The sequence below is a fragment of the Bombina bombina genome, chromosome 4 (genome assembly GCF_027579735.1).
Source record: "Bombina bombina isolate aBomBom1 chromosome 4, aBomBom1.pri, whole genome shotgun sequence".
NCBI classification, from domain to species: domain Eukaryota; kingdom Metazoa; phylum Chordata; class Amphibia; order Anura; family Bombinatoridae; genus Bombina; species Bombina bombina.
The window spans coordinates 609,848,450-609,872,411 of NC_069502.1; the positions used below are offsets into that span (position 1 = coordinate 609,848,450).

At 40.9% G+C, this 23,962-nt stretch overlaps 1 protein-coding gene across 1 annotated transcript in view; it reads right to left on the reverse strand.

Moving 5' to 3' along the window:
- Window positions 1-23,962, reverse strand: part of SEC63 (SEC63 homolog, protein translocation regulator) — a 259,775-nt gene that overhangs the window by 170,411 nt on the left and 65,402 nt on the right. The window contains exons 5-6 of the mRNA XM_053710605.1: window positions 21,626-21,687; window positions 21,401-21,459 (exon numbers count right to left, since the gene is read on the reverse strand). Of these exons, the coding sequence (XP_053566580.1) occupies window positions 21,401-21,459; window positions 21,626-21,687 (121 nt within the window). The remainder of the gene's footprint in view (window positions 1-21,400; window positions 21,460-21,625; window positions 21,688-23,962) is intronic.

A 23,962-nucleotide genomic window follows, 5' to 3' on the forward strand; every position in this document is an offset into this window, starting at 1 on the left:
GGTGGCCACCAGCGGCTTTGCTGGGTCTGAAGCGTCTGATAGTTTCCTGCCACCTGGGACTCGCTTGACAAGCGGCTGACCTGCTGTCCCGCGGAGCTTGGAGGTAAATCCTCATCGGACACAAAAACGCTGCTGGGCGGCTTAAGCAAGGTACCTCTTCTGTTTGCCGGGTTAAACCTTGTTCTCTCTGAAGGTTCTAAGAATACGCAGACACACGTATTCTACCCCGCCTCTTCACTTACCTTAAAGTCCCTGGGTGGCCACCGGCGACTTGGCTGGAATCGAGGCAGCCGATGGTTATAGGTCGCTTGGGAAGCGTTCGATAGGTGACTGTCCGGCTAAGTAGAAGGGCTCTCCCCTCTGCGGGTTGTCCGCCGAGGGCCGCTGGATGCTCATTCGTGGGCACTTAGCATTTGGTTGCCACTGATCTGGAAAACGCCAATTGGAGCAATCGGCTCTGTGCAGGGAGAAGGCATTCCCCACGACCCCCAAGTGCCAAGCCTGGAGTGGTGTCTGGCTGGAACGAAGCTCAATGTGACGGCACTATATGAGGCGCATTGAAAGAAGATAAGCTATTTTTGGTGTCTAAAGACGAAACATCACTACTAACAATATGCCTTGGGTGGATTACTAAGGGTTTCCTAGGGCAAAAAGTAAAAAAATACCAGGCTGAAAATCCGAAGCTAAATTGGAGAATCTAGGAGGAGCGCAGGCCCTGTATTACCTCTGGAGTTGCAAAAGTGGGGCCTGTGTCTGGAGTTATCGGAGTGCGGGACAAGGAGATAGAATACCAGCAATACAGCTTTGCGGGGCTATACAAGGTACTTTTGGTGATTATACTGTGTTTTGACCCTGCTATACAATACAGGGGCTTTCTTTTTGTCTGCTGAACTGAATGAATATCGGAACAGTTGTTAACCAATAGCACTGGACTTCCAATACATTGATGGGATAAGAATTTGCTGGCAGGGATACTTTAAATACCGGTCTTGACTGGAAATATATTGTGTGGGGACAAAGTTTTCCTTGCATATAGAGTCCTGACAGATACAGTGTTTCAGATGCTTTTCGAAACATAGAATTATATACATTGTATACCTGTATCTATTACTTTATATATATATAGATGAGATTCTTTCCTTTTCAGCTACGGACAAAGTTTTATAAGTTTATGCAAATTTTTTTCTTTTTGTTTTTTTTTTTTTTTTCTCTTTGCTTCTAGGCTGTGTAGGTTGCCTTGGTTTTTTTTTTTTTTTCTGTGGATGTTTATTAAGTATTTCAAGGTAACAAATTGGCAAACCTAGGTGTGGAATTATTCTCATACCAGCAGCTACAGAACAGCATACTGTTAAGATTTACTTCTCTATTAGGTAGAAGTATTGCTTAGCTTTTCATTGGCAATACTAACTGTTTATAAATTGCTCATTAAGCAGTAATCATAAGACAATATTAAAGCTTCATTGACCAAATGTGAAGGACTAAACACATCTAGGACCTCCTGAAAGAGGAAGTGAGATCGCTTAGTATAATTTATGGTATCGAATTCGTTTATTTGATTTAGGTATAGAAGTTGTTTCTGAGTTCCTCTCTATATATAATTTTTTTTTATTCCATATTTTTTGTAGTTTAAATGATCTGAGAAACACCGTACTCACATTTTTGGATAGACTTCACTGTAGCCGCATTTTTTATTTTTTTTTAAACACTAGCTGTAGTTTAATATCCCTTTTTTTTTTTTTCTCTCAGAGTGATCTGAGAAACACTGAATTCACATTTTTGAATAGAACTCACCCCTTTTTTTTTTTTTTTTTTTTTTGGCATAAATTGAAGGAGAATATCTTTTTTTTTTTTTTTTTTTTTTTTTGCACTGTGTTGCACTGAAACACAAATTGAATTAGAATTTATTCTTTTTTTTTTTTCTTCTCTCTTTCCCTAAATTAAACTTTTTTGGCACAAATTGAAGGAGAATATCCTTTTTTTTGCACTGTGTTGCACTGAAACACAAATTGAATTAGAATTTACTTTTTTTTTTTTTTTTTTCCCCCTCACCTGGCCTGGTGGGGTATTACACTGAGTGCCACTATATATACACACAGTCACACATTAGTCCCGATATACAGCACATTACACCTACATTGATTTGAATGGAGAGGTTCATTTCTCAACAAAAGAACTCTTCTCCGATAATGCCACCTATTATTGAACAATGTTAATTTTAAAAACTGGTTAAATATACAATGGAAAGAATATGAAAGTCTTAACAAAGCTTATAAAGACAGACCTGAGATATACTGGGAAGCAGCAAAAGCCGTTTTGAGAGGCCAAATTAAGGCATATATGTGCAAACTCAAAAAAAAAACTAGACAACAAGAATTGCAATTAAGTAATCAAGTAAAAAACACGTATAGAGCATATATGAGGGATCGTAGAAATGGAAAATGGCAAAAATATATAGATGCCAAGACTACGAGAGATGTGTTTATTAAACAAAGAACCGCCCTAGAACTTCAGAAGCAAAAAGCTCTATATGACGGATTCGCTGGCAGATCTGCCAAATTTTTGGCCAGATTAACGAAAAAAACGCATCGGAACATAATAACGGCCATTAGATCTAACTCACACAGGTTTACCAATAATTCAGATATTATCAACACTTTCTATGATTATTTCTCCAAACTTTATAGAGCCGAAGAATATCCAGTATCTAGACAGAAAGGTTTTTGGGATAGAATTGAGATCCCTAAAATCTCTCCAGAAATCTTGGCGGATCTTAATAAACCGGTTGAAGAGGATGAAATTTCTGAAGCAATTAAAATTGCTAAAACCAATAAGGCAGCGGGGCCAGATTGCCTCCCCATCGAATTTTATAGGATTCTACATCCCAACATTATTCCATCCCTCAAGAAACTGTTTAACTTCTATTTTGTGGGAAATAATAAATGCTCTCCGTATTTTGCAGCCGCAGTAATATCTCTGATCCCCCAAAAAAGATAAAGATTTAGATCTTCCAGAGTCATATAGGCCAATTTCCGTGTTAAATACGGATTATAAGTTATTAGTGTCTGTTTTAGCAAAAAGATTGAAACCATGTTTAGGGCTAATTATCCATGAAGACCAATCCGGTTTTATGGCTGGACGGAATCCCTCTAAAAATATGCGAAAGGTTTTGACACTTCTAGATTTCGTCTGGAACAAATTTAGAGCGACATGTCATAGAGACGTACCAGATTTAGCCTTATTAACATTGGACGCCGAAAAGGCGTTCGATCGTATCTCTTGGAAACATCTTTTCTTTACTTTAGAACAATTCGGTATCTCTGGACATATACATAATTTTATTCAGTTAATATATTCTTCTATCTTAACACTACTGATTAATGGTCAAATTTCAAAACGTATGACTTTACAACGAGGTACGCGTCAGGGATGCCCTCTTTCTCCATTGTTGTTCAATTTATCATTGGAACCACTTGCGATCTTGCTTCAACAACAATTGGATGGGATTCGTATCGAAGATCAGAGATTAGTATTGTTAATGTACGCGGATGATGTGCTTGTCTGTTTGAGTAATATTGACCGAAATCTTGCACTGTTATTAGAATCAATAGAATTATTCGGCTCTATTTCTGGATACAAAATCAACCTTGTTAAATCTGAATTATTATGATTGAATAAAAGAGAACATTTTATTAGACATCCGTTTACTGAAACTTCTCAAATAACTTATCTCGGTATCAAATTAAGCGCTAATCCAGATGACTGGTATAACCTAAATTTTGGTAAATGTTTCTCAGATTGCAAAAGGAGTATGGAGGGTTGGATAAATCTACCCATCTCATTAATAGCTAGAGTTACACTTATAAAAACTATTATTTTTCCCAAAATATTTTATCTTATACAAAATATCCCAATACCTATACATAAGACAGACATAAATAATTACAATAAGGCTTGTTCTAAATTAATTTGGAGAGGCGCCAGACCACAAATTTCTGTTTCGCGTCTTATGCGTAACAAAGAAGCGGCTGGTCTTTCTCTCCCCGATTTACAACTATATAGTTTGGCAGCACGCATAAAAATCGCGGTAGATTGGTTAACGAAACAAGATCAAGTTACGGCTATGGCTTGGGAATCTGCTCTAGTAGCTCCATTTCGCTTAGACGCTAGTCTTCACTGTCCAATGACGGCGCTCCCATCATCAATTTTTGTTCTCAAAACATATAGATATATTTTAGCTTGGCAAAAAGCTTGCACTCTTGTAAAATGCGCGCCCTATGTTTCTAAGTACTTATCTATTACAGGTAACCCAAATTTTGCCCCTGGATTGTCAGACAAAACTTTTAAAAATTGGTTTCTTAAAGGATTAGTATTTGTTACACAAATCCTAGACTCGGAGTATGTTCCATTAACTTTTACCGAGTTAATGCATCGGTTTGGACTTGAGAACAAAGATTTTTATGCATATTTGCAAGTGAGACATTTCATATTTGAACTTAAGCAAAATTATGGATCGGATTGGTCTTCGGCAGAACTGCAAACTAGAATCAATAATTTTCAAAAGGGCTTCTATTCTATAGCTCCTTTCTATAATTTGTTTAACCAAGAATCATCGGTTGCTCAAAGAGAATATATAGCTGCGAAATTGAATAAATTTTTCCCTGAGATAAATCCCCAGGATATTGAGGACACTTTCAAAACAAGTGGAGAAGGCTGGGTGGTGACTACTTGGAGGGAGACACAGGTGAAATTATCTTTTATGACATACTTAACACCAGTTAGATTGGCGAATTGGTATAGGGTGAAGAATGTATGCCCTAAATGCTCATCCGTTAGGGCGGATTTAGTGCACTGTTTTTGGGCCTGCCCAAAGATTAATCAATTTTGGGCTAAAGTAGCTTATTGGATGCAGACCACACTGAAAATAGAGTATCAGCTACAGGCAACGGAAATATTTTTCTTGTTAAAATCGCAGACAATTCCACAGAATCGTAGATTATTTAATCTGATTATATTTTTGGGTCGTAATATGATATTAAAAGTGTGGAAAGCAAAAATTGCCCCTAATGTAAAGAAGATTAAGAATGCGTTGACTGCGCATTTTTTACTTTAACAATGGAATCTTCGAGATTCCACAGAGAGAAAGTTAGAATTATTTTTTAACCAATGGAAAATATTTATTTTGTCATTCCCAGTGGAAACTCAAATCAGATTGATTAAACCTTTTAAGGATACAGAATACGTGCAATTACAAGTGTTGGCTGGTCATTTTCCCAGTGCATGGTGTAATAGTGGGGCAACATGATGTGGTAAGGGCATGGATAGGACAGGGTCGGAGTGGAAGGTTGGACGTCGGAGTGCCTTGTATGTGTCTCTATTTATTTATTTATTTTATATATTTTTTTTTTTTTTTTTTTTGGCTTAGGTAGCGCTTTGGAAGCATGGTTAGTGGTAGGTCTGGATAGATAAATAACAGTTAGACATATCTGTTATGGATATGGGTACAATTAATTTAATAAGTGTTTAGCTTTAATTTTTAGGGATTTAGCCACAAAAGGTATAATTGTGGTATAGGGTTAGTAACAGAAATGCCTTTAGTTCGTTTGATTTTGGTGACATGATGGTTTTTGGAGTTAAATTAAATCGTAATAGAGATGTGGCATGATATTGCGACTGAGATTTTCATATTGTTTTGGAAAATGTAACCCATGTATCATGTTGGTTTCTGTTTCATTTATATGTTTGTGGTTACTACCAGAATGTACATGTTCGTGTCTTGTTGAATAATAATAAAAATATATTTAAAAAAAAAAAAAAGATAGATAAGTATAACATCTTGTAGACTAAAGAAAAAAAAAAACACCTTATACATCATTCCTCCTTAAGAAACAATTAGGATGGAAGCGACCTTTCCGACAGCTAGCTACGGTCAGGAAAGAGAAACCAAAAGTGTGACCACACCCGGTCACGTGGAGCGCAAGGCAGGACTGCCCCTGCTATAAGAAAAAGCGTGCCTAGCAACAAGCTGCACAGCGTTCAAAGTGAAAGTAAAAACCTGTATGTTCCGTTAACACATAACAGTCTATGAGCCCAAAAAAATAATTCTCACACATAAAGCAGCATAAAATCAAAGTAACACATTTGATTAATCTCCAATGTTCAATAACCTCCCTCAGGAGATATTAACCCATGATTCTATAAAGATAAAAGGAGTCACACACTGTGAGCCTGTCTTCAGCAATTTCAACATAAGTAAAAATTGAAAGGATTTTACCAGAATCTGTGCTGTGGAACAGAAACACAGCCATTCAAGTGTGACAGTCTTGTAGCATCGCTCCTGACATGGACTTGAGTGAAGAAAGACAGTGAAACTAGTCAACACTGGTTGCTTAAAGGGACATAATACACTCATTTTTTCTTTGCATACATGTTTTGTAGATTATCTATTTATATAGCCCATAAAGGTTTTTTTTTTTTTTAAATGTATAGTTTTGCTTATTTTAAAATAACATTGCTCTGATTTTCAGACTCCTAACCAAGCCCCAAAGTTTTATAAAAATACTGTCAGTTACCTACTCTAGCTTGCTCCTGTTTGTGTAAAGTCTTTTCATATGCAAAAGAAGGGGGAGGGAGTGTCTTTTTTGTCACTTGTAGTGGGCTTTCCAGCTACCTTTTCAACAGAGCTAAACAGAGCTTCAAAGTAAGTTTTTAAACAGTTTTATACTGGATTTTTATATCAGTATCTGTGCCTCTTATTCTTTATAGTAGTGTCTATTACATGCAGTTATATGAAAATTAGTGTATACTGTCCCTTTAAGGAGCTGTTAGCAGGCAGGAAGACTCTCCATGCATCTCCAGACTAACTTTAGTCAATGCTGTCACTGAGAGGCTGACAAGACTACTTAAAACTCCAGTTCCATATTGAAAGGCATATACCCCTCCTGAGGAACAACTCAGAAAAATGACACTTCTCTGCCATCCTCCTGTGACGATAGGCAAAGAATGACTGGGAGAGGTATTTAAGCCTTTGGCTGGGGTGCCTTTGCCTCCTCCTGGTGGCCAGGTTCAGTATTTCCCAACAGTAAGGAATGAGGCCGTGGACTCCTTATATTAAGTAAATTAGAAAGTTAATTAAAATTGTATGCTCTATATGAATCGTGAAAGAAAAAAATGGGGGTTTATGTCCTTTAATGCTACAGGATACAAATACATTTTAGACAATTGGATGTTTCTAACTTTGTGGCAACAGTTATGGGAGGGACCTACTCCAGCACGACTGTTCCCAGTGCACAAAGCGAGGCCCATGAAGACATAGTTTGAAAAGGACACTGGGGACACTGGGTAGAACACTGGTTTATGCATGTACTGGATTTTTGTGAGTCAGATGATTTTTTTTTGTATTTATAGCATTTCTAAGAATTTTTTATTTATTTTTTAGATGTCCACTGTTCCCCACTGAAGGGCCTGCCAGCCAAAAGATGATGTACTGCACGGTTTAACTGATGTAATTGATGATGTCTATTAACCCAAGTGCTTAAGCTTAAAGTAATGGTAAACTTCAGACTTTAAGAATATTCGTTTAAAAAAAAAAATGTGGTTTTACTTGCAAAGTGTATATATATTTTATAATAAAAGATTCATAATCATATTTGGTATTGTCTGATCCTCCATCACCCTTCATTTCCTCTTTTGGCTGGACTGTGATGTATAGAGCAGTCACATCCACTCTCTACATAGGCTTTCTAAGGGCTTTAAAGGGGCTGGACTTCAAGATTGTCATATGACACACACGTTTGGATGTTCACTGGAATTGTCATAAAAAAAAAAAAAAAAGTTAATCCAAGTGGGCTGGCATATCCTTAAAATAGAAGCATTACTATATGCACTAATTTAACCCTGTCACAGATGGATTAAAAAAAAATAAGTAAGGTGGCCCTCGTTTTACAACGGTTCAATTTACACCGTTTCAGAATAATAACCTTTTTTTCCAGTCATGTGACTGCTATTGAAAAGCATTGAGAAGCAGTGCATTTATTAAAATAGCCAGTAGGTGGAGCTGTCCGCTTGTGTTGCAGCAAAGCCAAACAAGCTGAAATTATTCAGTTTAACCAGACCTGAGCTATCGAACAGATTTCAAAGGAACAAGATCTTCCTGTCTATAAATCAGTCCAGATTGGAATGCATAGAAAGAACGGTTTGCAGAAAAAAGCAAGTGAAGTCTGTGTTGTGTGATTATTTTATTAGGTTTATAATGCGGTTTAGCAAATGTTTTTGTTCATTTAACTTAGTTTAATTCTATTTTCTGTGTTGTGTGATTATTTTATTAGTTTTATAATGCTGTTTAGCATTTAAAGTCTTCATTTCAAAGCTTTAAAAATAATGTATTAGGTGTTACTTATGCCAATTTTGAGAGGGGCCTGGAACCTAACTCCCTCACTTCCCATTGACTTACATTATAAACTGGGTTTCAATTTACAACGGTTTCGATTTACAACCATTCCTTCTGGAACCTAACCCCGGCGTAAACTGAGGGCTACCTGTACACATATACTTTAACGGCAAAGATTAATATATGGCATTTGATTAGTTAAAGTTTACCATCGCTTTAAGCAGATAGGTCCGTGCAAGCTTTCCCCCACAGACTGAATGAGCAGTGGTGAATTGCCGCAGCCTTTGAACACTTGACACTTGGGAAACCTGGCCTTCCTTAAAAGTACAGCCTTGTACTGACCAAGTAAGTAGAGAAGCCACTGATGCAGCCTTCATTACTACATTTATTTGTATTCTCATACTGCCTGTCACTTGAGGGCTGCCAAACATTACTTCACAAACTTGTATTAGATGTAAGGGGTGTGGTGGAGTGACAAGAAAGATGGGTGATAACTTTTAAAATACAAATAAATAAAGTTTTCTTATGTTCATAATGTATTTAATGGTCTTTTTCTGTTACATATTCATACTATCCACAATGATCAAACAGATGTAGTTTTGAGTATATTAAAAGGGACAGTCTAGTCAAAATGAAACTTTCATGATTCAGATAGACCATGCAATTTTAAGCAACTTTCGAATTTACTCATCAATTTTTCTTTGTTCCTTTGGTATTTTTATTTGAAAAAGCAAGAATGTAAGCTTAGGAGCCGGCCCATTTTTGTTTCAGCACCTGGGTAAGTGCTTGCTGATTGGTGGCTACATTTAGAAACCAATCAGAAAGCGCTACCCAGGTTCTGAACCAAAAATAGGCCGGCTCCTAAGCTTACATTCTTGCTTTTTCAAATAAAGGTAACAAGAGAACAAAGAAACATTGATAATAGGAGTAAATTATAAAGTTGCTTAAAATTGTATGCTCTATCTGAATCATGAAAGTTTAATTTTGACTAGACTATCCTTTAACTATTTTATCATGTAACGGGTCATTTTTTGTTAATATATAAAACCGCAAATATTTAACAACTTTTATCCAGCTCTCAGTTTAGAGGGTTCTTAAACAAGAAAATAGTTTCCAGGTAAAAAAAAACATAATTTATGCTTACCTGATAAATTTATTTCTCTTGTAGTGTGTTCAGTCCACGGGTCATCCAATACTTATGGGATATATTCTCCTTCCCAACAGGAAGTTGCAAGAGGATCACCCAAGCAGAGCTGCTATATAGCTCCTCCCCTCACATGTCATATCCAGTCATTCGACCGAAACAAGACGAGAAAGGAGAAACTATAGGGTGCAGTGGTGACTGGAGTTATAATTTAAAATTTAGAACCTGCCTCAAAAAGACAGGGCGGGCCGTGGACTGAACACACTACAAGAGAAATAAATTTATCAGGTAAGCATAAATTATGTTTTCTCTTGTTAAGTGTGTTCAGTCCACGGGTCATCCATTACTTATGGGATACCAATACCAAAGCTAAAGTACACGGATGATGGGAGGGACAAGGCAGGAACATTAAACAGAAGGAACCACTGCCTGTAGAACCTCTCTCCCAAAAACAGCCTCCGAAGAAGCAAAAGTGTCAAATTTGGAAAATTTGGAAAAAGTATGAAGTGAAGACCAAGTTGCAGCCTTGCAAATCTGTTCAACAGAGGCCTCATTCTTAAAGGCCCAGGTGGAAGCCACAGCTCTAGTGGAATGAGCTGTAATTCTTTCAGGAGGCTGCTGTCCAGCAGTCTCATAGGCTAAGCGTATTATGCTACGAAGCCAAAAAGAGAGAGGTAGCCGAAGCCTTTTGACCTCTCCTCTGTCCAGAGTAAACGACAAACAGAGAAGAAGTTTGTCGAAAATCTTTAGTTGCCTGCAAGTAGAACTTCAGGGCACGGACCACGTCTAGATTATGCAAAAGACGTTCCTTCTTTGAAGAAGGATTAGGACATAAAGATGGAACAACAATCTCTTGATTGATATTCCTGTTAGAAACAACCTTAGGTAAAAACCCAGGTTTAGTACGCAGGACTACCTTGTCTGAATGAAAGATCAGATAAGGAGAATCACAATGTAAGGCAGATAACTCAGAGACTCTTCGAGCCGAGGAAATAGCCATCAAAAACAGAACTTTCCAAGATAAAAGCTTAATATCAATGGAATGAAGGGGTTCAAACGGAACACCCTGAAGAACTTTAAGAACCAAGTTTAAACTCCATGGAGGAGCAACAGTTTTAAACACAGGCTTAATCCTAGCCAAAGCCTGACAAAAAGCCTGGACGTCTGGATTCTCTCCCAGGCGCTTGTGTAAAAGAACAGACAAAGCAGAAATCTGTCCCTTTAGCGAACTAGTGGATAAGCCCTTTTCTAAACCCTCTTGTAGAAAAGACAATATCCTAGGAATCCTAACCTTACTCCATGAGTAACTCTTGGATTCACACCAATATAAATATTTACGCCATATCTTGTGGTAAATTTTTCTGGTAACAGGTTTCCGAGCCTGTATTAATGTATCAATAACCGAATCCGAAAACCCACGCTTTGATAGAATCAAGCGTTCAATTTCCAAGCAGTCAGCCTCAGAGAAATTCGGTTCGGATGGTTGAAAGGACCCTGGATTAGAAGGTCCTGCCTCAGGGGTAGAGACCATGGTGGACAGGACGACATGTCCACTAGGTCTGCATACCAGGTCCTGCGTGGCCCCGCAGGCGCTATCAGAATCACTGATGCTCTCTCCTGTTTGATCCTGGCAATCAGTTGAGGTAGCAACGGAAAAGGTGGAAACACATAAGCTATGTTGAAAACCCAAGGGGCTGCTAGTGCATCTACCAGCACCGCACCCGGGTCCCTGGACCTGGATCTGTAACAAGGAAGCTTGGCGTTCTGGCGAGATGCCATGAGATCCAGATCCGGTTTGCCCCAACGACGAATCAGTTGAGCAAATACCTCCGGGTGAAGTTCCCACTCCCCCGGATGAAAGGTCTGTCGACTTAGAAAATCCGCCTCCCAGTTCTCCACGCCTGGGATGTAGATCGCTGACAGGTGGCAAGAGTGAGACTCTGCCCAGCGAATTATCTTCGAGACTTCCAACATCGCTAGGGAACTCCTGGTTCCCCCTTGATGATTGATGTAAGCCACAGTCGTGATGTTGTCCGACTGAAATCTGATGAACCTCAGTGTTGCTAACTGAGGCCAAGTTAGGAGAGCATTGAATATTGCTCTTAATTCTAGAATGTTTATCGGGAGGAGTCTCTCCTCCTGAGTCCACGATCCCTGAGCCTTCAGGGAGTTCCAGACTGCTCCCCAGCCTAGTAGGCTGGCATCTGTTGTTACAATCGTCCAATCTGGTCTGCGAAAAGTCATTCCTTTGGACAGATGAACCTGTGTCAACCACCAGAGAAGAGAATCTCTGGTCTCCTGGTCCAGATTTAGCAAAGGGGACAGATCTGAGTAATCCCCGTTCCATTGACTTAGCATGCATAGTTGCAGCGGTCTGAGATGTAGGCGCGCAAATGGCACTATGTCCATTGCCGCGACCATTAAGCCGATTACTTCCATGCACTGAGCTACTGATGGGCTTGGAATGGAGTGAAGGACACGGCAAGCATTGAGAATCTTTGATAACCTGGACTCCGTCAGGTAAGTCTTCATCTCTACAGAATCTATAAGAGTCCCTAGAAAAGGGACCCTTGTGAGTGGTAACAGAGAACTCTTTTCCACGTTCACTTTCCACCCATGCGACCTCAGAAATGCTAGAACTATCTCTGTATGAGACTTTGCATTTTGAAAACTTGACGCTTGTATCAGAATGTCGTCTAGGTACGGAGCCACCGCTATGCCTCGTGGTCTTAGTACCGCCAGAAGTGAGCCCAGAACCTTTGTAAAAATTCTCGGGGCCGTAGCTAACCCGAAGGGAAGAGCTACAAACTGGTAATGCCTGTCTAGAAAGGCAAATCTTAGGTACCGATAATGATCTTTGTGAATCGGTATGTGAAGGTAGGCATCCTTTAAGTCCACTGTGGTCATATATTGACCCTCTTGGATCATGGGTAGAATGGTCCGAATGGTTTCCATCTTGAACGACGGAACCCTTAGAAATTTGTTTAAGATTTTTAAGTCTAAGATTGGTCTGAAAGTTCCCTCTTTCTTGGGAACCACAAACAGATTTGAATAAAACCCTTTCCCCTGTTCCGTTCGCGGAACTGGGTGGATCACTCCCATCACTAAGAGGTCTTGTACACATTGTAGAAATGCCTCTTTCTTTACTAGGTTTGTTGATAACCTTGACAGATGAAACCTCCCTTGTGGAGGAGAAGTTTTGAAATCCAGAAGGTATCCCTGAGATATAATCTCCAACGTCCAGGGATCCTGTACATCTCTTGCCCAAGCCTGGGCGAAGAGAGAAAGTCTGCCTCCCACTAGATCCGTCTCCGGAAAGGGGGCCCTGTCTTCATGCTGTCTTAGGGGCGGAAGTAGGCTTTCTGGCCTGCTTGCCCTTGTTCCATGACTGGTTGCCTTTCCAACCCTGTCTGTAACGAGCAGTAGTTTCTTCCCGTTTTGGAGCGGAGGAAGTTGATGCTGCTCCTGCCTTGAAATTACGAAAGGCACGAAAATTAGACTGTTTGGCCTTTGATTTGGCCCTGTCCTGAGGAAGGGTGTGGCATTTACCTCCAGTAATGTCAGCAATAATTTCCTTCAAGCCGGGCCCGAATAAGGTCTGCCCTTTGAAAGGAATGTTTCGTAGTTTAGACTTAGAAGTTACATCTGCTGACCATGATTTAAGCCATAGCGCTCTGCGCGCCTGTATGGCGAATCCGGAATTCTTAGCCGTAAATTTGGTTAAATGCACTACGGCATCCGAAACAAACGCATTAGCCAGCTTAAGGGTTCTAATCTTGCTCAAAGATTCATCCAATGGTGCTGTGCGAATCGCCTCTTCCAGAGACTCAAACCAGAATGCCGCTGCAGCAGTGACAGGCGCAATGCATGCAAGAGGCTGTAATATAAAACCTTGTTGAACAAACATTTTCTTAAGGTAACCCTCTAATTTTTTATCCATTGGATCTGAGAAAGCACAGCTATCCTCCACCGGGATAGTGGTACGCTTGGCTAAAGTAGAAACTGCTCCCTCCACCTTAGGGACCGTCTGCCATAAGTCTTGTGTGGTGGCGTCTATAGGGAACATTTTTCTAAATATCGGAGGAGGGGAAAAAACAGAATTTATGTTTACCTGATAAATTACTTTCTCCAACGGTGTGTCCGGTCCACGGCGTCATCCTTACTTGTGGGATATTCTCTTCCCCAACAGGAAATGGCAAAGAGCCCAGCAAAGCTGGTCACATGATCCCTCCTAGGCTCCGCCTACCCCAGTCATTCGACCGACGTTAAGGAGGAATATTTGCATAGGAGAAACCATATGGTACCGTGGTGACTGTAGTTAAAGAAAATAAATTATCAGACCTGATTAAAAAAACCAGGGCGGGCCGTGGACCGGACACACCGTTGGAGAAAGTAATTTATCAGGTAAACATAAATTCTGTTTTCTCCAACATAGGTGTGTCCGGTCCACGGCGTCATCCTTACTTGTGGGAACCAATACCAAAGCTTTAGGACACGGATGAAGGGAGGGAGCAAATCAGGTCACCTAAATGGAAGGCACCACGGTTTGCAAAACCTTTCTCCCAAAAATAGCCTCAGAAGAAGCAAAAGTATCAAACTTGTAAAATTTGGTAAAAGTGTGCAGTGAAGACCAAGTCGCTGCCCTACATATCTGATCAACAGAAGCCTCGTTCTTGAAGGCCCATGTGGAAGCCACAGCCCTAGTGGAATGAGCTGTGATTCTTTCGGGAGGCTGCCGTCCGGCAGTCTCGTAAGCCAATCTGATGATGCTTTTAATCCAAAAAGAGAGAGAGGTAGAAGTTGCTTTTTGACCTCTCCTTTTACCGGAATAAACAACAAACAAGGAAGATGTTTGTCTAAAACCCTTTGTAGCATCTAAATAGAATTTTAGAGCGCGAACAACATCCAAATTGTGCAACAAACGTTCCTTCTTTGAAACTGGTTTCGGACACAGAGAAGGTACGATAATCTCCTGGTTAATGTTTTTGTTAGAAACAACTTTTGGAAGAAACCCAGGTTTAGTACGTAAAACCACCTTATCTGCATGGAACACCAGATAAGGAGGAGAACACTGCAGAGCAGATAATTCTGAAACTCTTCTAGCAGAAGAAATTGCAACTAAAAACAAAACTTTCCAAGATAATAACTTAATATCAACGGAATGTAAGGGTTCAAACGGAACCCCCTGAAGAACTGAAAGAACTAAATTGAGACTCCAAGGAGGAGTCAAAGGTTTGTAAACAGGCTTAATTCTAACCAGAGCCTGAACAAAGGCTTGAACATCTGGCACAGCTGCCAGCTTTTTGTGAAGTAACACAGACAAGGCAGAAATCTGTCCCTTCAGGGAACTTGCAGATAATCCTTTTTCCAATCCTTCTTGAAGGAAGGATAGAATCTTAGGAATCTTAACCTTGTCCCAAGGGAATCCTTTAGATTCACACCAACAGATATATTTTTTCCAAATTTTGTGGTAAATCTTTCTAGTTACAGGCTTTCTGGCCTGAACAAGAGTATCGATAACAGAATCTGAGAACCCTCGCTTCGATAAGATCAAGCGTTCAATCTCCAAGCAGTCAGCTGGAGTGAAACCAGGTTCGGCTGTTCGAACGGACCCTGAACAAGAAGGTCTCGTCTCAAAGGTAGCTTCCAAGGTGGAGCCGATGACATATTCACCAGATCTGCATACCAAGTCCTGCGTGGCCACGCAGGAGCTATCAAGATCACCGACGCCCTCTCCTGATTGATCCTGGCTACCAGCCTGGGGATGAGAGGAAACGGCGGGAACACATAAGCTAGTTTGAAGGTCCAAGGTGCTACTAGTGCATCCACTAGAGCCGCCTTGGGATCCCTGGATCTGGACCCGTAGCAAGGAACTTTGAAGTTCTGACGAGAGGCCATCAGATCCATGTCTGGAATGCCCCACAGCTGAGTGACTTGGGCAAAGATTTCCGGATGGAGTTCCCACTCCCCCGGATGCAATGTCTGACGACTCAGAAAATCCGCTTCCCAAATTTCCCACTCCTGGGATGTGGATAGCGGACAGGTGGCAGGAGTGAGACTCCGCCCATAGAATGATTTTGGTCACTTCTTCCATCGCTAGGGAACTCCTTGTTCCCCCCTGATGGTTGATGTACGCAACAGTTGTCATGTTGTCTGATTGAAACCGTATGAACTTGGCCCTCGCTAGCTGAGGCCAAGCCTTGAGAGCATTGAATATCGCTCTCAGTTCCAGAATATTTATCGGTAGAAGAGATTCTTCCCGAGACCAAAGACCCTGAGCTTTCAGGGATCCCCAGACCGCGCCCCAGCCCATCAGACTGGCGTCGGTCGTGACAATGACCCACTCTGGTCTGCGGAATGTCATCCCTTGTGACAGGTTGTCCAGGGACAGCCACCAACGGAGTGAGTCTCTGGTCCTCTGATTTACTTGTATCTTCGGAGACAAGTCTGTATAATCCCCATTCCACTGACTGAGCATGCACAGTTGTAATGGTCTTAGATGAATGCGCGCAAAAGGAACTATGTCCATTGCCGCTACCATCAACCCGATCACTTCCATGCACTGAGCTATGGAAGGAAGAGGAACGGAATGAAGTATCCGACAAGAGTCTAGAAGCTTTGTTTTTCTGGCCTCTGTCAGAAATATCCTCATTTCTAAGGAGTCTATTATTGTTCCCAAGAAGGGAACCCTTGTTGACGGAGATAGAGAACTCTTTTCCACGTTCACTTTCCATCCGTGAGATCTGAGAAAGGCCAGGACTATGTCCGTGTGAGCCTTTGCTTGAGGAAGGGACGACGCTTGAATCAGAATGTCGTCCAAGTAAGGTACTACAGCAATGCCCCTTGGTCTTAGCACAGCTAGAAGGGACCCTAGTACCTTTGTGAAAATCCTTGGAGCAGTGGCTAATCCGAAAGGAAGCGCCACAAACTGGTAATGCTTGTCCAGGAATGCGAACCTTAGGAACCGATGATGTTCCTTGTGGATAGGAATATGTAGATACGCATCCTTTAAATCCACCGTGGTCATGAATTGACCTTCCTGGATGGAAGGAAGAATAGTTCGAATGGTTTCCATCTTGAACGATGGAACCTTGAGAAACTTGTTTAAGATCTTGAGATCTAAGATTGGTCTGAACGTTCCCTCTTTTTTGGGAACTATGAACAGATTGGAGTAGAACCCCATCCCTTGTTCTCTTAATGGAACAGGATGAATCACTCCCATTTTTAACAGGTCTTCTACACAATGTAAGAATGCCTGTCTTTTTATGTGGTCTGAAGACAACTGAGACCTGTGGAACCTCCCCCTTGGGGGAAGCCCCTTGAATTCCAGAAGATAACCTTGGGAGACTATTTCTAGCGCCCAAGGATCCAGAACATCTCTTGCCCAAGCCTGAGCGAAGAGAGAGAGTCTGCCCCCCACCAGATCCGGTCCCGGATCGGGGGCCAACATTTCATGCTGTCTTGGTAGCAGTGGCAGGTTTCTTGGCCTGCTTTCCCTTGTTCCAGCCTTGCATTGGTCTCCAAGCTGGCTTGGCTTGAGAAGTATTACCCTCTTGCTTAGAGGACGTAGCACTTTGGGCTGGCCCGTTTCTACGAAAGGGACGAAAATTAGGTTTATTTTTTGCCTTGAAAGGCCGATCCTGAGGAAGGGCGTGGCCCTTACCCCCAGTGATATCAGAGATAATCTCTTTCAAGTCAGGGCCAAACAGCGTTTTCCCCTTGAAAGGAATATTAAGTAGCTTGTTCTTGGAAGACGCATCAGCCGACCAAGATTTCAACCAAAGCGCTCTGCGCGCCACAATAGCAAACCAAGAATTCTTAGCCGCTAACCTAGCCAATTGCAAAGTGGCGTCTAGGGTAAAAGAATTAGCCAATTTGAGAGCATTGATTCTGTCCATAATCTCCTCATAAGGAGGAGAATCACTATCGACCGCCTTTATCAGCTCATCGAACCAGAAACATGCGGCTGTAGCGACAGGGACAACGCATGAAATTGGTTGTAGAAGGTAACCCTGCTGAACAAACATCTTTTTAAGCAAACCTTCTAACTTTTTATCCATAGGATCTTTGAAAGCACAACTATCCTCTATGGGTATAGTGGTGCGTTTGTTTAAAGTGGAAACCGCTCCCTCGACCTTGGGGACTGTCTGCCATAAGTCCTTTCTGGGGTCGACCATAGGAAACAATTTTTTAAATATGGGGGGAGGGACGAAAGGAATACCGGGCCTTTCCCATTCTTTATTAACAATGTCCGCCACCCGCTTGGGTATAGGAAAAGCTTCTGGGAGCCCCGGCACCTCTAGGAACTTGTCCATTTTACATAGTTTCTCTGGGATGACCAACTTGTCACAATCATCCAGAGTGGATAATACCTCCTTAAGCAGAATGCGGAGATGTTCCAACTTAAATTTAAATGTAATCACATCAGGTTCAGCTTGTTGAGAAATGTTCCCTGAATCAGTAATTTCTCCCTCAGACAAAACCTCCCTGGCCCCATCAGACTGGGTTAGGGGCCCTTCAGAAACATTATTATCAGCGTCGTCATGCTCTTCAGTATCTAAAACAGAGCAGTCGCGCTTACGCTGATAAGTGTTCATTTTGGCTAAAATGTTTTTGACAGAATTATCCATTACAGCCGTTAATTGTTGCATAGTAAGGAGTATTGGCGCGCTAGATGTACTAGGGGCCTCCTGAGTGGGCAAGACTCGTGTAGACGAAGGAGGGAATGATGCAGTACCATGCTTACTCCCCTCACTTGAGGAATCATCTTGGGCGTCATTGTCACATAAATCACATTTATTTAAATGAATAGGAATTCTGGCTTCCCCACATACAGAACACAGTCTATCTGGTAGTTCAGACATGTTAAATAGGCATAAACTTGATAACAAAGTACAAAAAACGTTTTAAAATAAAACCGTTACTGTCACTTTAAATTTTAAACTGAACACACTTTATTACTGCAATTGCGAAAAAACATGAAGGAATTGTTCAAAATTCACCAAATTTTCACCACAGTGTCTTAAAGCCTTAAAAGTATTGCACACCAAATTTGGAAGCTTTAACCCTTAAAATAACGGAACCGGAGCCGTTTTGAACTTTAACCCCTTTACAGTCCCTGGTATCTGCTTTGCTGAGACCCAACCAAGCTCAAAGGGGAATACGATACCAAATGACGCCTTCAGAAAGTCTTTTCTAAGTATCAGAGCTCCTCTCACATGCGATTGCATGCCATGCCTCTCAAAAACAAGTGCGCAACACCGGCGCGAAAATGAGGCTCTGCCTATGCTTTGGGAAAGCCCCTAAAGAATAAGGTGTCTAAAACAGTGCCTGCCGATATTATTATATCAAAATACCCAAATAAAATGATTCCTCAAGGCTAAATATGTGTTAATAATGAATCGATTTAGCCCAGAAAAAGTCTACAGTCTTAATAAGCCCTTGTGAAGCCCTTATTTACGATCGTAATAAACATGGCTTACCGGATCCCATAGGGAAAATGACAGCTTCCAGCATTACATCGTCTTGTTAGAATGTGTCATACCTCAAGCAGCAAGAGACTGCTCACTGTTCCCCCAACTGAAGTTAATTGCTCTCAACAGTCCTGTGTGGAACAGCCATGGATTTTAGTGACGGTTGCTAAAATCATTTTCCTCATACAAACAGAAATCTTCATCTCTTTTCTGTTTCTGAGTAAATAGTACATACCAGCACTATTTCAAAATAACAAACTCTTGATTGAATAATAAAAACTACAGTTAAACACTAAAAAACTCTAAGCCATCTCCGTGGAGATGTTGCCTGTACAACGGCAAAGAGAATGACTGGGGTAGGCGGAGCCTAGGAGGGATCATGTGACCAGCTTTGCTGGGCTCTTTGCCATTTCCTGTTGGGGAAGAGAATATCCCACAAGTAAGGATGACGCCGTGGACCGGACACACCTATGTTGGAGAAAGGAACACCGGGTCTATCCCACTCCTTGCTAATAATCTCTGTAAACCTCTTTGGTATAGGAAAAACGTCAGTACACACCGGTACCGCATAGTATTTATCCAGCCTACATAATTTCTCTGGGATTGCCATCGTGTCACAATCATTCAGAGCCGCTAACACCTCCTCTAGCAACACGCGGAGGTTTCTCAAGCTTAAATTTAAAATTTCTGAATCCGGTCTCCCCGAATCAGAACCGTCACCCACAGAATGAAGCTCTCCGTCCTCATGTTCTGCAAATTGTGACGCAGTATCAGACATGGCTCTCGTGTCATCGGCGCGCTCTGTCCTTAACCCAGAGCTGTCGCGCTTGCCTCTTAACTCGGGCATATTGTATAATACTTCTTTCATAACATTAGCCATATCATGTAAAGTGATTTGTAAGGGCCTTGATGTACTTGGCGCCTCAATCTTACGCACCTCCCGAGCGGGAGACGAAGGTACTGACACGTGAGGAGAGTTAGACGGCATAACTTCCCCCTCGTTGTCTGGTGAGAATTTCTTTATCGGTACAGATTGACTTTTATTCAAAGTAATATCAATACAATTGGTACACATATTTCTATTGGGCTCCACATAGGCTTTTAAACATAATGAACAAGCAGATTCCTCTGTATCAGACATGTTTAAACAGACTAGCAATGAAGCTAGCAAGCTTGGAAATACTTCAATAAGTTTACAAGCAATATAAAAAACGCTGCAGCGCTTTTTTAAAAAAAAACACAATTGAATAACAAAGAACTAGTTCAGTTATAGTCCACAATTCTTTAAATGTATTAATTAGCAGAGGATTGCACCCATTAGCAAAAGGATGATTAACCCCTCAGTACCCAAAAAACGGATATCAAATTAAGATTTAACGCTTTTATCACAGTCACACTGTCACAGGTCTGCTGTGACTGATTACCTCCCTCAAAAACGAATTTTGAAGATCCCTGAGCTCTCTGGAGACGTCCTGGATCAAAGAGGAAGAAACAGGAAGACTGTGCTAGAATTTTAACTGCGCAACAAGGCGCTAAAAAAAGGTCCCTCCCACTCCTATTACAACAGTGGGAGACCTGATATAACGGTTTCTATGCAGAAATATACATTAGCCGTGTGGAAAAAAATCATGCCCAAAAAGATTTATCACCAAAGTACCTCACAAAACGATTAACATGCCAGTAAACGTTTTAAAAAACAACATTTCAGATGCTGTGTAAAGTTATTACTAAGCCTGCTACCAGTCGCTTCTACTGCAGTTAAGGCTCACACATTATATCAGTATTAACAGTATTTTTTCAGTCAAATTCTAGTCCCTAGAAAATAACTCTACAGTGCATACATTTATCAGCCTGATACCAGTCACTACTACTGCATTTAAGGCTGTACTTACATCATACGGGTAACAGCAGTGTTTTCTTAGTCAATTCCATTCCCAGAAAATATTGCACTGCACATACCTCATTTGCGGGAGACCCCGCATGCTATTCCCATTTTCTGAAGTTACCCCACTCCTCAGAATGTCGAGAACAGCCAGTGGATCTTAGTTACGCCTGCTAAGATCATAGAAAACGCAGGCAGTTTCTTCTTCCAAATACTGCCTGAGATAGAAAAACAGCACACTCCGGTGCCATTTAAAATAACAAACTTTTGATTGAAGAAGTAAGTAAGAACTCCAGCTCCTCTCGCGACCTCCTTCTTTGTTGAGGGTTGCAAGAGAATGACTGGATATGACATGTGAGGGGAGGAGCTATATAGCAGCTCTGCTTGGGTGATCCTCTTGCAACTTCCTGTTGGGAAGGAGAATATATCCCATAAGTAATGGATGACCCGTGGACTGAACACACTTAACAAGAGAAATACTTTCTTTCCACAAAGCTACTAATAAAAACACTTACCAGCATAGAATTTTTCTGATCCACTATCCAGGCTGGCAATGCAATACCAAAGGTGGTAGCTGAAAGAAAAAAAAAAAAAAGTAAGAACTAATATAATATTTGCTTTGTTCATCACAAATACACAATCAAATTTAGTACACATTCTTTAAGGTAATATAAGTACAGCACTATCAACTAGCATGACATTTTTTTGTTACAAAATGTGGGAAAAAAATAGGAAATCACCTTGCGGACCATCCGGGTTACCAAATTCTTCCCAATTCTTTCTTGATTGTTCATCTGTTAAACTAAAAAGCAACACTTAAAACTTTAGATTCTTAACTTAAAATCACAAAATAATTTATAGTATGTAAAAGCTTTATTTCCCATCATTTTTGTGTAATAAGCATTCAATTACACATGTTAAAAAAAATAAAAAAAATTAGAATATATATATATATATATATATATATATATATATATATATATATATATATATATATATATATATATATATAAAGATATAATATAATAAATTCACAAAAATAAAGTTCATAGCGGTTAAAAACATTAACTAGAGGTACTGGGGAAGACCATGGCTAAATAGAAAAACAACATTTATGCTTACCTGATGAATTTCTTGCTTTCCTGATATGGAGAGTCCCCAACGTCATTCAATTACTAGTGGGAATATCACTTCTGGCCAGCAGGAAGAGCAAAGAGGCAAGTGTCACTCCCCTACCCATAACCCCCAGTCATTCAACCGAAGGCAAATGGAAAAAGAATAACACAAAGGTGTGGAGGTGCCTGAGGTTTAGTCAAAAATAACTGTCTTAATAAAGGGTGGGGTCATGGACTCTCCATATCCGGAAAGAAATTTATCAGGTAAGCATAAATTTTGTTTTCTTTCCTAAGATATGGAGAGTCCACAACGTCATTCAATTACTAGTGGGGACACAGAATGAACAGGGAGGGAGAGCAAGACCTAAACAGAAGGCACCACCGCTTGAAAAACCTCTCCCCCAAAAGAGGCCTCAGGCGAGGCAAAAGTATCAAATTTGGAAAAAGTATGCAGAGAGGACCAAGTTGCAGCCTTGCAAAGCTGTTCCACAGAAGCTTCATCTTTAAAAGCCCAAGAATAGGAGACAGCCCTAGTGGAATGAGCTGTAATTCTCTCGGGAGGCTGCTGTCCAGCAGTCTCATAAGCAAAACTAATCATACTTCTCAACCAGAAGGAAAGAGAAGTAGAAGTAGCCTTCTGATCCTTACGCTTTCCTGAGAAACAAACGAACAGGGCAGAAGACTGGCAAAAATACTTAGTCGTCTGTATTAGAATTTTAGAGCACACACAACATCCAAGTTGTGCAACAGACGTTCTTTATGAGGAGGATTGGGACAGAGAGAAGGAACAACAATTTCTTAATATTTCGATCCAAAACCACTTTAGGGAGGAACCCCAATTTAGTACGAAGAACCGCCTTATCCGACTGAAAGGATAAAATGTCTGTCTGCTCAGGAAATCCGCTTCCCAGTTGTCCACTCTAGGAATGTGGATGGCAGATAAACAATTGTGAGCTTCCACCCACTGAATAATCCGTGCCACCTCCTTCATGGCTCAGGAACTACGAGTTCCTCCCTGGTGGTTGATGTAAGCCACTAAGGAATGTACGATTGGAACCTGATAAACCGGGGTAAAGACAATTGAGTCCATCCATCAGAGCATTGTAAATCGCTCTCAACTCCAAGATGTTTATGGGGAGAGCAGACTCCTCCCGAGTCCATAGTCCCTGCGCCTTTAACAAGTCCCAGACTGCTCCCCAGCCTAGCAGGCTGGCGGCCGTGGTCACAATCACAAAGGAAGGTCTCTGGAAGCATGTGCCTTAAGACAGATGAGTCTCTTGTCGACTGGTCTAGATCTATCCTATGAGACAGATCCAAATGGTCTCCGTTCCATTGTCTGAGCATGCATAATTGCAGAACTCTCAAATGGAATCGAGCAAAGGGAATAATGTCCATTGAAGCGACCATCAGACCAATTACCAACATACATTGAGCCACTGATGGCCAAACAGTAGACTGGAGAGACAAGGGGAAATAATTTTGGATTTTCTGACCTCCGTCAGAAAAATTTTCATAGATAAGGAATCTATTATGGTCCCTAAGAAAACCAACCTTGTAGCTGGAACAAGGGAACTCTTTTCCAGATTCACTTTCCAACCATGGGAACATAGAAAAAAAGACAACAAGATCTCTGTATGAGAGTTTGCTTGTTGAAAAGATGGCGGCTGAACCAATATATCGTCCAGGTATGGCGCAACTCCAATTCCCTTGAGAAAATTCTGGGAGCTGTCCTTCAGGTCTATAGTCGTCATGAACTGACCCTTTTGGACCAAAGGAAGAATGGAACGAATGGTTTCCATTTTGAAAGACAGTACCCCGAGAAACTTGTAGAGGCATTTTAGGTCTAAAATGGTTGGCATTGAGTTCTAAATGTGAGAGTTTATATCTGTTATTTTACAATAAATTAAGCTTCGAGTTATACAGTATCACACTATGAGATTTTGTATTCTTTTTCCACGGGAT